This window comes from Calonectris borealis, chromosome 3, assembly GCF_964195595.1.
Source record: "Calonectris borealis chromosome 3, bCalBor7.hap1.2, whole genome shotgun sequence".
Lineage (NCBI taxonomy): Eukaryota > Metazoa > Chordata > Aves > Procellariiformes > Procellariidae > Calonectris > Calonectris borealis.
Genome location: NC_134314.1, coordinates 82,970,851 through 82,989,477, shown reverse-complemented (window position 1 = coordinate 82,989,477; position 18,627 = coordinate 82,970,851). Strand labels below are relative to the sequence as shown.

Genomic DNA, 18,627 nt, shown 5'->3' with positions numbered 1-18,627 from the left:
TCTGCCCCTCCCCTGAGCCCCATTTCGTGGCAAATCAGAGTAGATGGGATAATTATCGCAGCTGTGTTTTGGGCTGGTTTAAGAGGTTGTACTTCCCCAGCTGCCTTTGGAGTGCAACAGCAGTGGCAGGCAGCATTCCTGCCGGCACAGCCCAGCCCGGCTAAATCCACCGAAACAAGCAACCAACCAGCCTTCTGGAAGAACTCGCTGGGTGATTTTTACCTGTTCGTTTTCGGTGACAAGTTTCCGAGGAAAACAGTGGCATTTTAAAAACCACAAGTACAGCCAAAAAAGCTTGTGGACTTTTCCCTCCTCCTCTCTAGCAAATACCTTGCTGCCTCTTTTACAATGCCATTTCTATTGACGTAAAGCAAAGATAAGAAATGTTTGCCCACACTGCCTCGCTCAGTTTTCCATGTGTGGCTTCTGGCTGATTTGCCATGTGTCCCTGCTGAGGTCTCAATCCACTTTCGACAGAAAGTGTCCGGGTCCTTGCTTGGCTTATCATGCCGACACAGCTGGCAACCTATTAATCTCCTGCTCCCGATGCCTTTACTTCAGTGGGAAAGCTCTGGTGCCTTTTAGTGGTTTGTATTTGTAGCTAACAGAGGCTAGCGCTCAAAGCCCCTAGGTCACCTTTTCATGAAAATCCCTCTCCTTAACAGTTGGAGAGGGGGAGGTTCAGCATTTTCGTCCTTCTTGCTCTGGCACTCTTTTTCAAAGGTATGGAGAACCGTAAAGCAGCAGGAGAAGTAGGTTTGAAGACAGGATCACATTATCTACCAATAATGCTTTGCCCTTGTTCACATCTTTAATCTGAGGACTTCAAGACATCTAAGAAGTATCTTCTCATACACTGATAAACTGAGGCCCAGTTTTCACTCTACAGAAGTTTTTCTGTAGAGCTATGTTTTTAGGCACATGAATTCTGCCTTCTCCCTCCCTCCCCAGCTAACAGAGGACACTAGTCTGGCAAGCTGATCCAGCAAAGGAGTCCTTTGAATCTCAATCTGTTCAGAAAACTGTTTTAAACTAGGCTGACTGGTGAAAATAAAACACCCTGGAAGGGTTTGCCTTGTAGAGCCCTGTTGGTAGTACCATTCTGGCAATTCTTTCTTTCTAAATCCAGCTAAATTCTCAGGCAGAGGGAGGTCTGTGAGCAGGAAAGCTGGGACTAGAATGGCAATTTCCTGAGCCTGGCCTTGTACGCTGGCCAGGTGACACTCTGGCTGCTAACAGAACAGTTAGTGAGGGACCCACGTGTAGAGACAGGACGCTTGAAAGGGAAAAAATAACTTAGATTGTGGCTGGCTTCTACGTCTGATTATGTATACCTATTATGGCTGAACATTTCTGGCCTGGAAACCTGGGAATTGAAGGTTTTCATCCGGTCCCTGAAAAAGAAGAGGAACATAATGCCTGGCTAACTGCTTTCCAGTATCCCAAACCTGCTTACAGTTCCTCTCCCAAAGCAGATTTTTGGTGGGGTGTAGCACAGTGTGCTGAGAAGTACTTGCTCCTCCCCAGCCGTGGCCGGGGAGATGGGCTGGACTCAGCACTGAGCTGGCTCAGCTAAGCTGGGGATCAGGGAGGCACCTGGGACCCTCCACGTACAAACACCTGAGCCAGGACACTGCAGATTTGGACAGCAGGGCTTGCTCTGCACCAAGTGAATCTTGGAATCTTGGAGAACCAAGTTCTTTGCTTTCCTGCCTTTGTGTTACCATGCAGCACAGAAAAAGCCATGGCTTTTCCCCCTCTGCTAAGCTGCCCCGGAGCCAGCTGTGGATGCTGTTCTGCGATGTCGGGCAGCTATCAGGGAAGCACAGCCTGCTCACTTTCAATAAAACTGACACTTATGCTGGTTTGTTCCAAGGCTTTTAATCTCCACCAAGAAGACTCTAGCAACTGCTTTCAGAAAAGATCTTTAAATGTGGAAAGGGAAAAGGCTTTTCAGCAGTAGCCATGGGGTTCTTCCAAGTTTGATACCAAGAGGAAGCGGCTGGCTCCGAAAGAGATAACACTAGGACCAATCCTTGTTTTTCATACTTGAAGAGTAACCAACTAAAAATGCACAGGCCAAACTGTCCACAGAGGCACGTCAGCACAGATCCATTGGCTGGGGCAAGCTTCACTAGGGAGGGTGGGTGCAGAAGCGAGCGTGGGAGCGTCCCTGCAGAGCAGACGGGTCTCTCTGCCCCCCTCACCTCCCAGCACTGTTGACAGAAGTTAAGTCCCCCCTTAGGAAGCTGCTTGCACCCCCCACGAAATGAGGGTCCATGCAAGGACGTGTATGGCCCAGTGAGAGGTGCCTCTGGGGACACCCCACTGCGGTGGGGAGGCGGTGGAGCTCTCCAGGGAGTACTGATGTCTGTTCACCCTGGCTACTGACCATTTCAGCCCGATCTGGGCATATTTTACAAGCACCGTGAGATATCGCTCAGCATTATGAGGCTGTTCAGTGTCCTGGTTCTCTATGCCTATGGGCATGGACTGTCCGCTCCCTTGCATTCCCCTTTCTCTCGCAATGTTTGCATTTGGGTTTAAGATGTGCAAAACCTGCCTCCTTCCACCTGGCTCATTGCTGACTGTCTCCCCCTGCGCTCGCTGCTCTGCCCCATCAGCCTGGGCTCTGGCTGCCTCTTCCTGGTCCTCCAGCCAGGTCTGATCACATTATCCTCTGTCACAACTCATTTGCAAACTGGAACCTTATTCTTAAATACAGCCCCACATCCAAAATGCAAAGAGATATCCCTGCATTTACTTTATCAATATGTAAAAGTGTTCGCATTTTTAGGCCTGGCCACCGAGGACTCCCTGGTCCAGACACAAGCTCTGCATCTCCCATTGTGCAGCTGGAGTGCCACCTCCCTGCTCTCCCTCTGCAGGCCTGGGAGATCAGGCTCCTTACATCTGTCATGCCACCAGAGTGGACATTTTGGGGAGGAAACCCCAGGTCTGGCAGGCTGCTCTGGAACTTGGCTCCCTTTTGAAGCAGTCCTGAGGGGTTTGGGTATGGCGTGCAGGTGGGGTGCACGGGGTGGGGTGATGAATTTTGGTGCACACGGACTGCTGGGGTTCATCCCCATTCAGAGACTTTGGGTGTCTAATTAGTATAAAAACAAAACAGATGCTTGTCATAACCTTGGGAGGAAAACCGATAAAGGTCTTCTAGCTTGGGTAGAAAAGAAAATGTCTGCTGTACAGAAAATACCTCTGAGATACAGACGACTTCAGGAACACAGATTACAACACTGAATATTGGGGTAGGAGTGTACACGGGAGATGGTGGACTGCAGTCTAGGCTTGGGCATGAAAGCCATGCAGATCTACCTGTGGGGTCACATGAAGATGCCCATAAATGCAGGTCACGCAGCTCAAGCATGGGTGAAGAGAGTGCTCACAGCAGGGGTGAGAGCAGGGCTGGAGCAGGAACCGGCAGAGGCAGCCAGCAGGATTTCTTCCCAGGAGTGCTACAAATATCGGGAAAGCTGTGGCAGGAAAGTTACCTACTAGTCTGTCTTGACGGGCAGGGGGTTGCGTAGTAGGAAGGCAAGTTTTTCCCAGCTGCCGGAGAGAGCGGCGGACTAGCATTTTGACAGCTGTCTTGGGGAGTCCACCCGGGGAACTGGTGGGGTTGTGGCAGCTAAGAAAAGCTAGTAAGGGGATTCGCATATGCGCTGACAGGCGGTGTGGCAAAGAGCATCCATGCTGCAGATACCATGCCTGTTTTGAGTGCTAGCTGCTCTGTCCCTGGCTCCTCAAAGACATGTGTCCAAACAGAGCTGTCGTTTCTCTGCTCATCTCTCTCTTCTGCCTCTCTCACCAGCCCCACCAATGTGCAGCACATCGCCCAAGCATGTTTTCTTCTCCTCCAGCTTAGTCCTTGGATTTACCTTCCCCTCTCCAGATTGCTCTGTAAAGTAGGGCTCCTGGGGCAGAAATAGCATGGCAGGTTATAAACCCCAGTGAGCAGGAGGGCAATAAAATATGCCACAGGGCAGGGGCAGTTCCCTCATTCAGATGGTTGGCAAAACTGGTATCTTTGTTATTTTTCTTAATAACATTTATGTGCCATCACCGAGATCTTACCCAGCCTGTCCCCAGCAGTGCCCAGGCGATCTGCTGGGGCCACTGCTCGGTCCTTGCTCAGACCCGACAGGGAGAGCCCTGGGAAGAGCAGCAGGTCCGGAGCAGAGCTCCCACCTCTGGTGCGCCTGGAGGGGTGTGGGGCAGCCCTAGGGTGGTAAGGGGCTTCAGGACAAGCAGGCAAATTGGTGACCGTCACACAAAATACAGGACATGCAGCACTTTTGAGCAGCTGTGACCCCGGATCAGCTGAAAAGGATTTTGAAAGCGAGATAAAGGGATCGCCTCCCACCGTGGTTCCCCTGCAGAGGCACTGCAGATAGCAGGTTAGGGTTAATTTGTTTTCTGAATTAACTAGGAATTTGGGAGGCTTGAAGCAATTGTGCTTTGTTTTGTTTTGTTTTGTTTTTCAGGTTTATCTCATTTTGCCTGTGCATTTTTGGTAGCGTCTTCTCAATCAGAACTTAGCTGGAGGGGTGGGGAGAGTTTATTGTGTTAATAATGTGTGCTGGTTACTGATCCCTTTCCCCAGGTAGTGAAAACTTCCCTAAGATCGATATCTTGGGTGATAAAAATGTTCTTTAAAGAAAGCCCTGGCAAATTTTTTTTTTTTAATTAAAAATCAAATCTATAATAAAAGCAGCAATATCTTGTACTTCTCCAGCCTTTTCCCTCCAAGTTCTCAAAGAACAGCCTCAAAAGCACTTCTCTGAAGTCAGAGCAGGTCAGAGCCGTCCTTTATACAAGCTGCCTTTTCTTTCCCAGGTTGTTGCCCTTTCTTTGCTCCCTCATACTTCCCCTTTCTTTTCTCCCCACCTCCTCTGCCACCAGCCAGCTCAGCAGCGTCACCGTGATCCTGCTCTTTGGAAAATGAAGGGGTGCATCACAGATGTTTTTTTTCCAGACCTTGGGGTTGCTCTTCTTGACAAAGAACAGGATCTTGGTGACAGCCCTGCAGAGCAGGCTGTACCCTTTCCTTGAACAAGCAGCAGTGCATCACGTCATGCTCGGAGCGCGCTGCCTCACTCCCTCGCCTCTCTCCGTGTCAGGCTTTTCAAGTTTCTACACGAAAAAAAAAAAGACAGCTTTCATTCTACAAGGCCAGCATCCAGTTCATTTATTTTTTATATCGCAGGGAAAATGATAAGCCAGGACATAACAATGACCTACTTCACGTCTTGATAAAATAATTTCCTCTCTCTGTCATTTTTCTCAAAGAATAATATTTGACTAACGCGAGCATGTAAGATAGAGCAAGAGCTTTTCTGTGAACTGGCTGATAATACGCCACATTCAGCCCTGAGACAGACAACTGCCACCCTGTTGACCTACGTGGAGTTAAGCCTGTTTATCCTCCAGCTCAGAGCTCTGAAAACAATGGGGTTCAAACCTGTAAGATGTGTGCATGCGATAGGGCTGAGGCCGAAAGCTTCGGAGACAGTGGCTATCTGTTACAGCATCCCTCCATCCATGCACCCTCAGCCCACCGCCACCATGGCTGCCCGGGAGCTGCTCTGACTTGCTGCTGTGGTGCAAACAGGCCCCCCCTCTGCAAAACAACCAGTTAGCTCATCCTCTTACACAAAAGGCTACTGTATTTGGTAGGGTACATTACAGTATAGGGCAACCATGCAGCTCCGAATCCATTCACGCCCCCCTCCCCGAGCACAGAAACAATGCAGAGCGTTATAGCTATCTCACTGGAGCCTACTTAGCTCAATGCATTGACTGTATTTGTCTACTGAAGGTGTTTAAAAATGTGCACATGGCATTTTTCGCTCGCAGCATTTGCATGAAGAGCTTTCTCACATCATCTTTTGACACCGTTCAAACGGATTGTCACCCAGTCCATATTGCCTGCCCTCTCATCTCCCACGTACAGGAGTTTTCCTCGTGGTTGTGCATCTTTCCTCTTAATGAGTTCTCATCGCAGCATTGATACGGGCCACAGATTTGCCATTTGTCACTGCAGATAAGAGGTGACATTGCTCAGGCATCCTTGTGTCCTCAGTTGGGTCATATTCCGTCCTGGTGTCAGAGATCGCAGTATGTCTACCCACCTTCAGCAGGCACACTGTCCAAAATGGACAGAAATTCATCTGCTGTCATGACTCCAGCATGCCATAACACGCTGCCCAAAATGGCCAAAGCCAGCCGGCATACGGTATTTACCGTATTTACCGTCAGCTTATTTACCGTCAGCGTATTTACCGTATGCTGACTTCCAGCATCACATGCCATTCCACAGTACTAACAAGGTACATGATTTATGGAATGCTGCTGAGAGTAAAATATAGTTAAAATTTAATTATAGTTCTCCTTTAATTTTTTTCCTTGCATAAATGTGGTATGAACCGAGTCTGGTCTATTGTCTTTTCTCCAATTTCTTGTTCCCCGAGGTCGAAAGTTTCTCTGGATTTCTAAAGATGGAAAACTACCGACTGCTGGGCTCTGGCATGAGAAGGGTAACAAGCATCCGGGCATGGCGATGGAGACTCCTCTTGACAGCTCTGCTCCTCAGGTACAACGGGCCTTTCTATCAAAGCTCATGTGTGTAGGAGACAACTTTCTCGGGCGCTGCTCGGAGCCTGAAGACTAAACTCTCACAGGGAACTAGAGTCTTAAAAGCCGTACCTTTTCCCATTGTATGTGCCTTTTGTTAGCATTGCCTTGTCTTGTGTAGAGATGCAGCTATGTATACACTCCGAACCATGCAGAATAAAAATGAGACGCTGGACTGCAAATGCGGCTTTGCGCCCTGCACAGAGCAAATGCATCAGACATAACAGCATCTAGTCTCCATGCCTCCATGCAGTTCTTCAGAAATGACTGAAGATGTTATTTCTTGTCTTGTGTAGATCCTGACTACCTTCAAAGTTTCACTGAAGCGATTTGTTTTCAATTCAGAAGAAAGGATACAAGTTTCTGTGCAATTCACCCATTTTCATCTTGGCTCAGTTGAAGGAAAAGAAGGACCTATAACAATTTTTGGTACTGGGATTGGTACCTGATTTTGATCAAGGATGTGATTTGTCACCTGTATCACTCCTACACCAAGCTATGTGGTTCACTGTTGAAAGAGCAATAGTGCTCAAGATGTTACCACACTACAGGTAGCTCTGAGCCCCCTTAACCATTACAGCAGAGCAGCCACGCAAAGGCTTCTCATCCTTTCAGTGGAACATCTGCTGGGTTGAAGCTGTCTAATACTGAATTAAACAAACGCTGTGACTTTGCAGCCAGGTGGCTGTGGAGCACGCAGGCTTTAGGGCTCTGCCATGGAGGGAACAACCCCAGGAACAAGTGTGGCCACAGGCTGCTGTGGCGGTAAACTTTCAAACAGCTGCAGCTGTTTGCAAAGCGAGCCTGCACCTACACACGTAATGTTTTTCCCTTTCCCGACAAGAATAAGCCGTATTAGCTTTATCCCAGCACAACTGCATCGTTACTCTGGGGAGTTAGCTGCAATGGTATTGTTAAAGCAATTTAGCTTTTGTAGGTAGACAGGCTATAATTACACTAAATTAAAATAGAATGCTTTTGTTCTAACCTAGGCATCCCCACAAGGACTTGCACCAAAATAACCAAAGGCACGAATTAAGCCATTTCTGTTATTTTAGTACATGCCTGAGCGCAGGCAGGCTCTCACTCCGATCCTTCTGGCTGTCGATCCTGGCAAAGCTCAGCTGCCTGGGTGATCTCCTCTTCTCAGGCTTCCTCACGGGGGGATCGATATATGAAAGCACCTGACCGGGAAACGCTTCCTGGTTGTAGCCGGGTGCCTTGTGATGTCTCTCTCTGGCGCTAACTCCCCTACGTGGCAGCACTGTCTTTGTTCATTTAGGGGAAGGTAATTCTGCAGGCCTGAGGAGTCCTACAGGAGGGTCAGTGGCCCCCATGGGTCTTGAGCATGAGGGTCACACTAAGCCCCTGTGCTCTGGTGGCTGCTGTGCTCCGTCCCCGCCTGGCTGCGTTCCCCGCAGGGAATGGGTGGGTGACGCCGCCCCGGCGCAGGGCTCCAGGGAGCTGGTTCTTCCCCACCCCTCCAACCGGATGCACAGGGAATCCAACCTGGGGTCTTCCCAGCTGCCTTTGGCCAGGGAGGACCTTGGTTCTGGTTCTGCATTGGAGTGCCCAAAATGTTGTCTGGAGCACATGAGTGCCACGACTCCATGGACAGCCACAGGGGCTGTTCCCATGGAAGTGTCCAGCGCACATAGCAAAGTAGGATTAGCTGTACCAAGTGCGTATTTCCACGAGGCAGGGCCTTCAGTGGTCGGAGCACACAGCTCCAGGATTTATAGAAGCACGAAGATGACAGCCCTGTAGGCCTGACGTTTCCAGCTCCTCCAGTGAGCATGGGACAGGCAGCTGGGGCACGATGGGCAACTGCGGCATGCGCTGTGGTATGAAACCAGCTGCATCATGTGGGTTTCCGTTTCAGTGAGGGAAATGGGGAAACAGCACTCCAGGTTGTAGGAACTCAGTGATGCTGAAAATGGTAAACTGAAATCCCGGCGTTCAAATCGTTCAAGCTACCTGTACTTGCTGTCTGCAAAATGAGGATACTAACACTTATATCCCAGGTTCTCCAGGTGGCACCGTTCACATTTGTACAGTGCTGCTAAGGTCCCCAGCAGAAATGTGTTAATAACGTTCCCAATGTAGGGCAGAGCCAAACTTTTCAGCAGCCTTTCATTTTCTGTGCTCAACCGCAAAACTTCCCAAGGCCAACTTATTTCAGCGGTGCTAAAAACGTAGTCCCCCCCTTTCCCACGGCACATGGCCCAGTTTATCCCTCCCCAGGCCTGCAGGTGGGAGCTTACTCAGCGCTCGCGGCAAACACGCCGAGAGTACCCGTCGAACCTTAAGCGCGCTCCCGTCCCGGTAAGTCCTACCGATTGCACTACCTCCGGCGGGGGGCGAGGGGCTCCCCTGCTCCAGGGGCGCCTTTGGGCAGGCAGGCACACCCCCTGGCCCGCCGCGCCCCGCTAACGCGGACGGACCTCCCGCCGAACCGCCGCTCCCGCACGGCGGCGCGGGCAGGGACGCTCCGCGGCGGGGCGAGCGGGCCAATGAGGAGCGCGCCCGCCCGGTGGCGACGCGCCCCCTGCCCGCCTGCCCGCCGCCGTCGGGGCGGGCGGCGCGGGGCGCTGTGGCGCCGCCTGCCGGGCCGGGCCGGGCCGGGCCGTGCGGCGCCGGCTCCTCCCCGCGCGGCGCTATGTCACGCGGAGGCGCGGGGCCGGCGGTCGGGACTCGGTAGCGCGGGGCGAGGCGAGAGCAGCGCAGCCGGGATCCCGCCGCCACCGCCTGCGCCCGGGAAGAGCCAGCGGCGCCGGGGCTGGCTTCGCGGCGGTCGCGCCGCGCCTACCGGCCCGCCGGGGCCCCGCACCGCCCGCCCGCCGGCCCCGCCGCCGCGCCTCGCCGCCCACCGGCCGGTGGCCCCGGGCCGCGTGCCGCCCCCCGGCCGGCGGGGCTCCGCGTCGCCGCGCGGATGCCGCCGCAGCAGGAGGGCGAGGCGGGCTACATCAGCAAGCCGGTGCCGGGCGGCTGCGAGGTGCCGCCGGTGCCCCCGCGCAGGGTGCGCAGCGGCCGGGCGGCGGCGGCGCTGGGGGCAGCACTGGGCGGCCGCTGCCGGACGGCGGGGGTCGGGGCCGGGGCCGCCACGGGGGCCGGAGCCGGGGCCGGAGCCGGAGCCGAGCCGCGGCGCAGCATCAAGTGCGTGCTGGTGGGGGACGGCGCCGTGGGGAAGACCAGCCTGGTGGTAAGCTACACCACCAACGGGTACCCCACCGAGTACATCCCCACGGCCTTCGACAACTTCTCCGGTAAGGGCCGGGGGCGGCCGCGGGGAGCGGGGCGGCGGGGGGGGGAGCGCTGCCGGCGCGTCCCGCCTGTGCCTCCCCCCGGGGCCGTGGCGGGGCTGCTGGGCTTCGGTTATTTCGTTATTTATTTATTTGGGGCCAGGACCCTGCTCAGGCAGGACCGGAGTTTGTTAGACTCCATCGCAGCCAGCAGCACCGGCTGGTCTTCCGCGTAGCGGAGTCAGGCTGGCAGCTGGTGTCGCGCCCGGCCGTGCGGCCACAGCCGGGCTTTAATTGTGGTGAACTCTCCGGTCTAAAGCTTCCAGCTCTCGGCGAGATAGGAAGCGCCTGAAAGGAAAGCTTAAATACCTGCCTTGTCTCGCCATTGCAAAGGGGGCGGCTCTGGGTGTTCGCTTTGGTTCAGAGGGGGGCTTTTTGTGTCCCGGGCGTGTTGAAGATGTACAAGAGGATAATAAACTCAACCCTCTGTAGCAGAAAAAGGACCCGGACCGCTTGGCTCGCTCTCCGCGCTGCCAGCTGAGGGTTAGTGCAGTCACTGCCTACCTCATCTCTTGCAGTGAAATGAATCGGAAAGCCCTGAAGGGCTTGTGTGTGCCCAAGTGTTGACGATAGACTCCCTTCCAGCCCTGTTAGGTTGTTAAATCTAAACTAATTGAAGAGGAGACTAAAAGAGCTGAGGGATGGTAAATCTTCTTCCCTTTCTTTTTTTTCCCTTAATGGAAAACGTGTAAAGTTGGACTCACCACACTTTTCCCCCTCCTTCCTCCTTTCTCTCCAAAGCTGTCGTGTCTGTCGATGGCAAGCCGGTGAGACTTCAGCTCTGCGACACAGCTGGTCAGGTCAGTGAAGCCATTTGATTTAAGTGACAGCGGGGGGGGGGAGAAGTTGTTGCGCAAAGTAGTCCTGCTAATGACTTCATGGATTTGAAAGGATTCCCAGTGTTTGATCATCTTATTAAACTGCTATCATTTTCACTGCTGCTTAACCTGCTGCTTTGCCTGGTGTCTGTTGAAGAGTGGGGGACGTGCTGTGCCTCCGTATAGGGGCTGGGCACAGGCTGCTGCTCTGCTGGCTCAAGCTGCTGGTCTGCTTAGCCTGACTAGAAGGGCTGAACATATTGGGGATTCAAGGGCCACCTGGTTTTCTCTTTGAGCGGTTGTCACTGTCTTTATTTTTGCTAAATAACTGCTGGTTTAAGAATTACGTGTTTGGGATGTACGCATGCAAAGCATCCACAGCTGTAGGTGTCCGGAGATAGAGACTGTGTTTTTGAAGGGGCAGAAGCTTAAGGGAGAAAAAAGTCCTATTGGGTGTTGTCCGTGGAGACTTCATATTTGCCATTCCCTCCGCCTGAAAAAGTGCTGCTGCCCCAAAGCCGAGGTTTGCAGTAGTCTTAAGTCCTGAAGGGTTGAGGGTGGCTGATGCCTCTCAGCTCCTAGTTTGCCTGATACATAAAAAGAACCCATTTCTTACTGCCTTATATTTTCTGCAAGTCCCTGGCTTGTACCCCCCTGAGCAGTGTGCAACACTGCTTGCCAGGGGTTGAGTCTGGATAGCCAGAAGTAGCCAAAAATATTTTGCTACCTAGCTTGTGTTTGAAGGCAGTGGGAGTTACATTCCTGCGCAGCTTTGTGGATCTGGGTCTACGCCTTCACCAAAACCACGATGAAAAATCTCAGTGGCCTTAACATACAAACCTATTTAGATTAGTTGTAACTGGGCGCCCTACTTAGGAAAGAGTTTTGAAGGGCTGCGCAGTCCTAGACAGCAGCGTAGGAGTCTCGTGTGCCCTACAAACTGATGCTAAAATCCTACAAGCAGCCTTCTGCGGGTAATGATATGAACTGTCCCATGCTTTCTTGCCTTGCTGAAGGGACGGGCTGGTACCGCAACAGCCTTGGCTGTGTGTGTTCACATGCAGAGTGTGGCAGGTGAAATTGCCATCGGGTGACAGTCAGTAGACAGGCAGCACCTGTGGAAATGCAACCAGAAGCTGCAGGAGGGACGGGCAGGCCCAGTCACCTCTTGCCTTCGCTGCCGTTAATGGTTAAGATGCTCGCTCTGGCTGTCCCGGTGCAGCTGGAATGGGTAGAGTCACTGCCTTAAAAATGAAGGGATTATCTAAACCGACAGAAGTCATCCCGAATAAAAGATACCTCACTGGATACTTTGGTAAAACAGTGCTGCAGTGAGATGGCTGCTGAAATCTGCAGCAAGAAAAGGACTCCAGGCAGAGGGAAATTGTATTTCAGTGTCTCCAGCCCGAAGAGGTGTAGAGTCCCTGCAGGTCATGTACCTACCATTGAAACTGCAGAAGTGTACTTGGAATATAAAGGGCACTATTTCATCTGGATAGAAACCCTTACGATCTGGGTTTGGCTTTCAAACACATTGAATTGAGCCCTTTTGAGGTTTATCACGTAGGAAGAAGAGGCAATTACATGGCGAGGTGCCTTTCTGTAAGCGGCCCTGTTGTTCAGAGCGGCAGCTCTCAGTAAATGGGGGGTTTCTCTCAAGCCAAGCGGTGAGAGCCTGGTTTCCTCTGAGGCTTAATCTGAGAATCAAGAGAGCTAATGAAGCTTGCTTTCTTGACTCGTGTTTTATAAATCGCTGTCTCTCTGAGATACTGCTGGAAGAAATTCATTCAAGCGAAACGAGACTTCTGAGGCTTCCAGGGGGCTTTAAACTGCATATCCTGGACCTTCAGAGGCTTTAAAGCAAAATTTCACATCTCAAAAATTAACATGGGACTTGCAATTCAGCAGTAAGCTGCTGATACCAGAGAGGTGTTTTCAGCTCTGTGTGTTCTTTGCACTTTCAATTCAGAGCTTTTGAGAACATGGTCCCTTTTAATTAAAATGTCACTGCCGCTGAGGCAAATCCTACCTGTTCAGGCTGCTAGTGTTACCCTGCTTTTACCCTGCTGTCAGCATAAAAGCAGCCTGCCTGGAGTTAACCCTTGGTTCTTGCTGCATTCTTCGCTGAGGATCAGCATGCCTTTGTTACCATGAGGTGTTTGGCTTTCCTGTGGCTAGTTCCTGAAGCTGAAAAAGGGCCTTGCTTCGCTGGAGTTTGCACTAAAAGAAAAAAAAAAAAAAAACAAAACCCAAGAAAGGTAGCGCTGGGAGGCCTGTTTGCAGTTTGTTTGATGTGGTATGGGTGGGAGGGAAAGGTAAAGCTCTTACTCTATGCCATTGGCATGTTAAGCCTGCACATTGTGAGTCGTTATTGCTGCCATCAGATTTAAATCCCTGGGCACAATGGCAGGGAAATTATTCCCATATCCTGTAGGATGTTGTTAAGTAGTCACCAGTTTAAAAGCTGATTCCAGGAAAGGTACGCTTGCTGCCGCTTGTCTGCTCCGCTGTTGCCTGTATCTGGAGGTAGGGGTGTTGGCAGAGCAGCTTTGAGGCACACGGGTGCTCCTCGTCAGAGCTGCTCACTGACTCACCCCTGTGAGAGGTGGAACTGTAGAAAGTACCTTCTCCCTCCCATACTTCGATTTTTGGCTTTGTCGCTTGTGTGCCATAACCTGCTTCCCGCAGCATCGCCCCTTTGCTGAAATAGGGCAGAGGGCCTGCGTGCAAAGAGCGAAGGAAATATTTAAGCACTCGAAACAAGCTGCGGCATTAGTCAGAAAATCTCAGTGACGTGGGGAAGCCACCACCTTCATCCTGTGTGCCTGACAGTGGCAGGGTGCCTGCTGGCTCGCAGCCGTGAGACCTCAGGCTGGGTATGGGTGACTTCTGCTCATAACACACCTCGTTGGGTGGTCTGGGTGCTCATGTTGAGGTGCCTCTCAAGATGGCAGCATCAGGTGATCCTCAGCTTCCCCAAAGGTCAGCGGTGGGCTAGAGCTGGGAGCGTACCGGGGCATCCTCCAGGGTTGATGTGCTCTTTCTGTTAGGTGCTAACGCGATTTCATTCCATGCAGGATGAATTCGACAAGCTCAGGCCTCTGTGCTACACCAACACGGACATCTTCTTGCTGTGCTTCAGCGTGGTGAGCCCCTCATCCTTCCAGAACGTGAGTGAGAAGTGGGTTCCCGAAATCCGATGCCACTGCCCCAAGGCGCCCATTATCCTGGTTGGGACGCAGTCGGACCTCCGGGAGGATGTCAAAGTTCTCATCGAGCTGGACAAGTGCAAAGAAAAGCCGGTCTCGGAGGAGGCTGCGAAGCTCTGTGCCGAGGAAATAAAAGCTGCGTCCTACATCGAGTGCTCTGCTTTGACTCAGAAAAACCTCAAGGAGGTCTTTGATGCGGCCATCGTGGCTGGTATTCAGTACTCGGATACCCAGCAGCAACCAAAGAAATCCAAGTGTAGGACTCCAGACAAGATGAAAAACCTCTCCAAATCCTGGTGGAAAAAATACTGTTGTTTTGTATAGGGGTTGCAAGGACCTGAGTGCTGCTCTGAGGAAATCGAATAGAGGCTATATTAGCTGAATTCTCATTCTGTGTCGTCCCGAGTGTATAGTGTAGATCTGTATGAATGTGTGTATGTTGCTACTGGATATCTCAGTTGCCCTTTCGAGGGTGGCAGAAGGATTCTTAGTTGCATAATTGCTGTAAATCAGGTCTGGCATCCAGTTTCGTGACTAAAACCTCTCATTAAGGAAGAAGAGGGCCATGTGTCTGTGAGGGTGGACGGATTTGTCCAAAGGATTCGACTCCTTATGTTGTAAGGTGTATGCGATGGGGAGGAACACACCAGAGGCCTTCGCTGCCAGGGCTTCGCAAGAGGAACGTGCGAGCGACTGCAGAAACGTAGAGCTCTGTACATGGACGGTCAAAGGGAAAAATAACACTGTGCCTCCTAACTGACATTTGTAGCTTTAAAACCCCACTCCTGCTCTCTCCTCCGTGTCTTCCCAAGCCAACACTCTTAGAGATCGCTTTAAAAAGAGTATGCGAGAGGTGTAATCTATACGCAAATGCCATGGTTGGAAAGGTCATGAATATACCTTCGGCATGGAGTGAGGGAACCTGATCCCTTATGGAGCTGACATCTCGTTTGTCACCTCCTGACTGTGTGGAAGTCCTTTCTGTCCTCCTTCCCCTGCCCTTCCTAAGAAGCTGTGTGGAAGCCTGAGGAGCATGACCAAGCTTTAACTCGCTACCTCGAGCAGTGGCGATTTCCTCTGTATTTTTGCAGACATGACGACAGTTCATGTATTTCAGCTGAAAGGAATGTAAATGCTGTTATGTTGGTTTTTTTTTTTTTTAGAGAGATGTAACAAATATTGGTGCAGCACCATGTAAACCACATCTGGTTTTAAGTCTACAGCCAAGAATTTCAGGATGCCCCTCCTTACCTTTTAAGGCTGCTAAACAAATAACAGATCAGGCAGATCAAGATTTATAACAAACTGGACTCTAGAAACTGAGGCTGCTGTGTCCTCTTCATAGTGCTGTTTCCAACCAAGTTAATGTTTCCCTTCTAAAGGCAGTCGCTTGTGGTTGAATCTTGTCCAAGCTCATAGTCGTGAAATTGGCTGAGGCCACCCCAGAAATTTAACTGATTTTTTTTTTTCCCAGGTCAGTCCAACAGATTAACTGAAATGTGCCTAAAATGTAGCTGAGCGATCAACATAGTGCAGAGTTGAGTGTGACCTACTCTCTGACTAAATCTGGTTCCTACTAAACTAAGCCTAATTCCAGCCCCAGTGAGTTCAAGAGACCTGAGGGGTAATGTGACTCTCTGCAAGAATCAGTATTTTAACTTATTCTGCAGAGGACATTTAGTTTGTGCTGTCTGTCTGTCTGTCTGCCTTTTTATGGCCCTGACTACCTTTTTTTTTTTTCCCCTTGATATTTCAAGATCAGATTATAATCTTTTTTTTTTTTCCTTCAGCCATAGCCTTGAAGTGACCTTTTTCATAGTCTTAAACTAAACTGCAGTGACAGAAAGCCGGAACCTTTTTTTCATCAGAAATGAACCAATGCCCGATATAAAGAAGAACTGTGGAAGCCATTTGGGTTGATAAAGCTGACCACAGTTTACCTCCTGGCCCATTAAAGAAAATGACACTGTGTAAATGGATTCTGGGCTGTATTGGCATAGGCTCTGCAGGCAGTATTTTTTCCTCCTCCACAGCAAACTTGAGTGCAGAATGGGTAATGTTCCATCGCTGAAAACTTGAAAATGGGATGGAAATCTTTACCTAGGGTCTGATTCAATAAAAATGTGTTGGCTTCTGCACTGGAATAGCCTGGAAAAAGAGTTTCCATAGCACAGAAGCTGGATGCATTTAACTTGGTTGCATCTGGTTGGTAATGGTTTAATGTTTACTGGTCATGAAGTTAACATCTGAGCCTTTATATTTCTTACTCAACTGCTTTGACAGGATTTCAGATATGCAGTCATACTGTCATCTTGAAGAAAAACGTAAAGCCAGATTTCTCTTGGGTGCTTTGCTTCTCTGTAAAATGGTCTCAGTTGATCAAAAATGTGGGTTTGGGGAGGAGACAGGCTTGAATCTGAGCAGCTTCCATTTGCAAAAATAACAGAATTTCTTCTGCAAGATCACGCTGCTTTGTATCACGCCATACTGGAAGCAGTAGGTTATATTTTAAAAGCAGCCTGTTTCATAGTCTGGGGTAGCATTACTTTTAAATGTAGCCAGCTGTGACTGTTTCTGAAAATGTGATGTATATACAACTTGTTATAGCCCTTTACTAGGTGTATGTAAACTGAGGTCTAATAACTTTACGAATACTGCTCTACATGGGGCTACACAGGGTCTAGGTTTTAGAAATATTACTTTTAAAATCACCAGTATTTTACGAGCGCAAGTGAGGGGGAGATGTCTCTATGTAGTCTATAATCTGATGTGCCTTATTAAAAAAAAACCTCTCTTCTGTTTTCTAAGTGTAGGCTATATTCCGAAAGAAATATTTCATGTGAGAATGATATAAATGAGGTATTTGGAAATAAATTCTGACCTGTGTATGCGTCTGCCTGTGCTGCCCGCTCGGGGAGGCTGGAGGGCAGTCCTTGGCCATGCATCGCGCAGATACCCGGCAGGGAGGAGGCAGCCGTGCTGCCAACCTGGGGCTGCACTCCCGGTGCCCCAGCAAAAGGCCTCCGTGGTTAAAAAATGCAGGCTTTCCCCTGCACTGCCCCGTCCCCAGGGGGCTGGGCTGGGTGGGAGGGGTGCGATGGCGGGCGTTCTGCCTCCCTGGCAGCGGGGCAGCCTCTTGCTGTGGCCCCCGAGGTGCGGGCAGGCTCGTGTCTGGTCCCCAAAAGCGGGGTGAGTGGCAGGAGCACAGCCCGTCCGAGGACAGCTGGGGGGACACCGAGACGGGTGGCGTGGTGTTTCACCTGCCGCATGTTGCGCCACGCATGCCCCAGGGGAGCCAGAGAGGGCATTTTTGGAAGAGAGGACCCCGTTCCTTCTTGGCACCAAGAGTCTTGTCACCCCTTCCCCGGGTCACGTCCCCCGTGCTGGGGCACTGGGGCCAAGGCGTGTGAGGCTGGAGGCTGTTCGTGCCCGGCTCCTGGGTGGCCATGGCGCAGGGGCCTTCCACCCTTCGGTGCCCTGACGGCTGCCCTGGGGCTGTGTTAACCGAGCAGGGAGCAGCACCTGGACCCCTGTCATCCCCCGCGGAGCCGGTGGTCCCGCTACAAAACCACTCCGGAGAAGGGGCTTTGCTCTGGACAAGGTTTGTAAACTGTCACCGTTGCACTCGTATTCCCGGGAGCTGAGTGGAGCAGGCGCACCGGGGTGGCATACCGGGATGCCCTCCCATGCCGCCTGACTCCCGGGTCATAAGGCTGATGTATTTTCAACCATCAAAACACCTGCACGAACTAGAGGAAGGAGATTGACGCCATTCATCTTCCCCATGGTCGGGAAGACTGAAACAAAGTCTTTGCTTCTTTTCTGCTTCATTACCCGATATGCCGGGCACTGCTGGGAGGCTTGTTCACCTGGTCGTGCCGGCAGCACAGCGACCCTGCCCGAGTGCCCGACCCGCCAGCGGGCTCCTTCCTGGTGAGTACCTGGTGTTGAATCACCACTGCCATTGCTGGCGCCTTTGAAGAATCACTTCCACTGGGTTTATGCGCTGGGCGGCGTGAAGTCAGGGTGTGCTCGCTGGAGACCGAGTCACCCCACCTTTGCACGCTGACTTTGCAGGAAGAGGGGCTGCGCTAGCTGAGAGCCCAGAACCCGCCGTTGCTGAATCCCTGCACAAAAATCCCTCTGCTCCCTGTGGGGCATTGCTTTCCTGCTGAGGCGGGCTGCTGTCTTACGCATCCCCACACCTGGACGAGGCTAAGGCAGTTCAGGTCATCCTTTACGCCAGGGTAAGGTTGTGCATGTGCGTGCTGCTGTGATCAAAAGGCTCCTCCAGATGCCCTGCTTGAGATACTGGACGGGCTGGCAGCTGAGGCTGATAAGACCATATTGAAGTAAGCCCACTGTACGTAAGGTTTTCCAGGAACGCTGAAATCGCTGCTACTTTGTGATGGATGGAAGTTCCCAAGAGAGGATTTTGTTTTCTTTCATATCGAATTAAAGTGCTCTAGGAAAAATTGATCTTTTTTTTTTTTCATGGAAAAAAATGTCACCTTTACCATTTTTCCCCATGTATTTTGTGCATTGGACACCTCTAGGGTATGATTGAGGGTTGATTAGAGCTGAGATGTTGACAAATACAGCGTTCAGAACCCAGTTTGCAGAGGCTCTCTCTAGGGAAGCTTCACC

At 51.3% G+C, this 18,627-nt stretch overlaps 1 protein-coding gene across 1 annotated transcript; it reads left to right on the top strand.

Annotated features, from left to right (window-relative positions):
• The first annotated feature begins 9,583 nt into the window (after nucleotides 1–9,583).
• RHOU (ras homolog family member U) lies at nucleotides 9,584–16,866 on the top strand. Its single transcript, XM_075146415.1, has 3 exons — nucleotides 9,584–9,917; nucleotides 10,695–10,753; nucleotides 13,849–16,866. Exons 1-3 carry the CDS (start codon nucleotides 9,584–9,586, stop codon nucleotides 14,302–14,304), a joined length of 849 nt encoding a protein of 282 aa, XP_075002516.1. The 3' UTR covers nucleotides 14,305–16,866.
• Nucleotides 16,867–18,627: the final 1,761 nt, after the last annotated feature.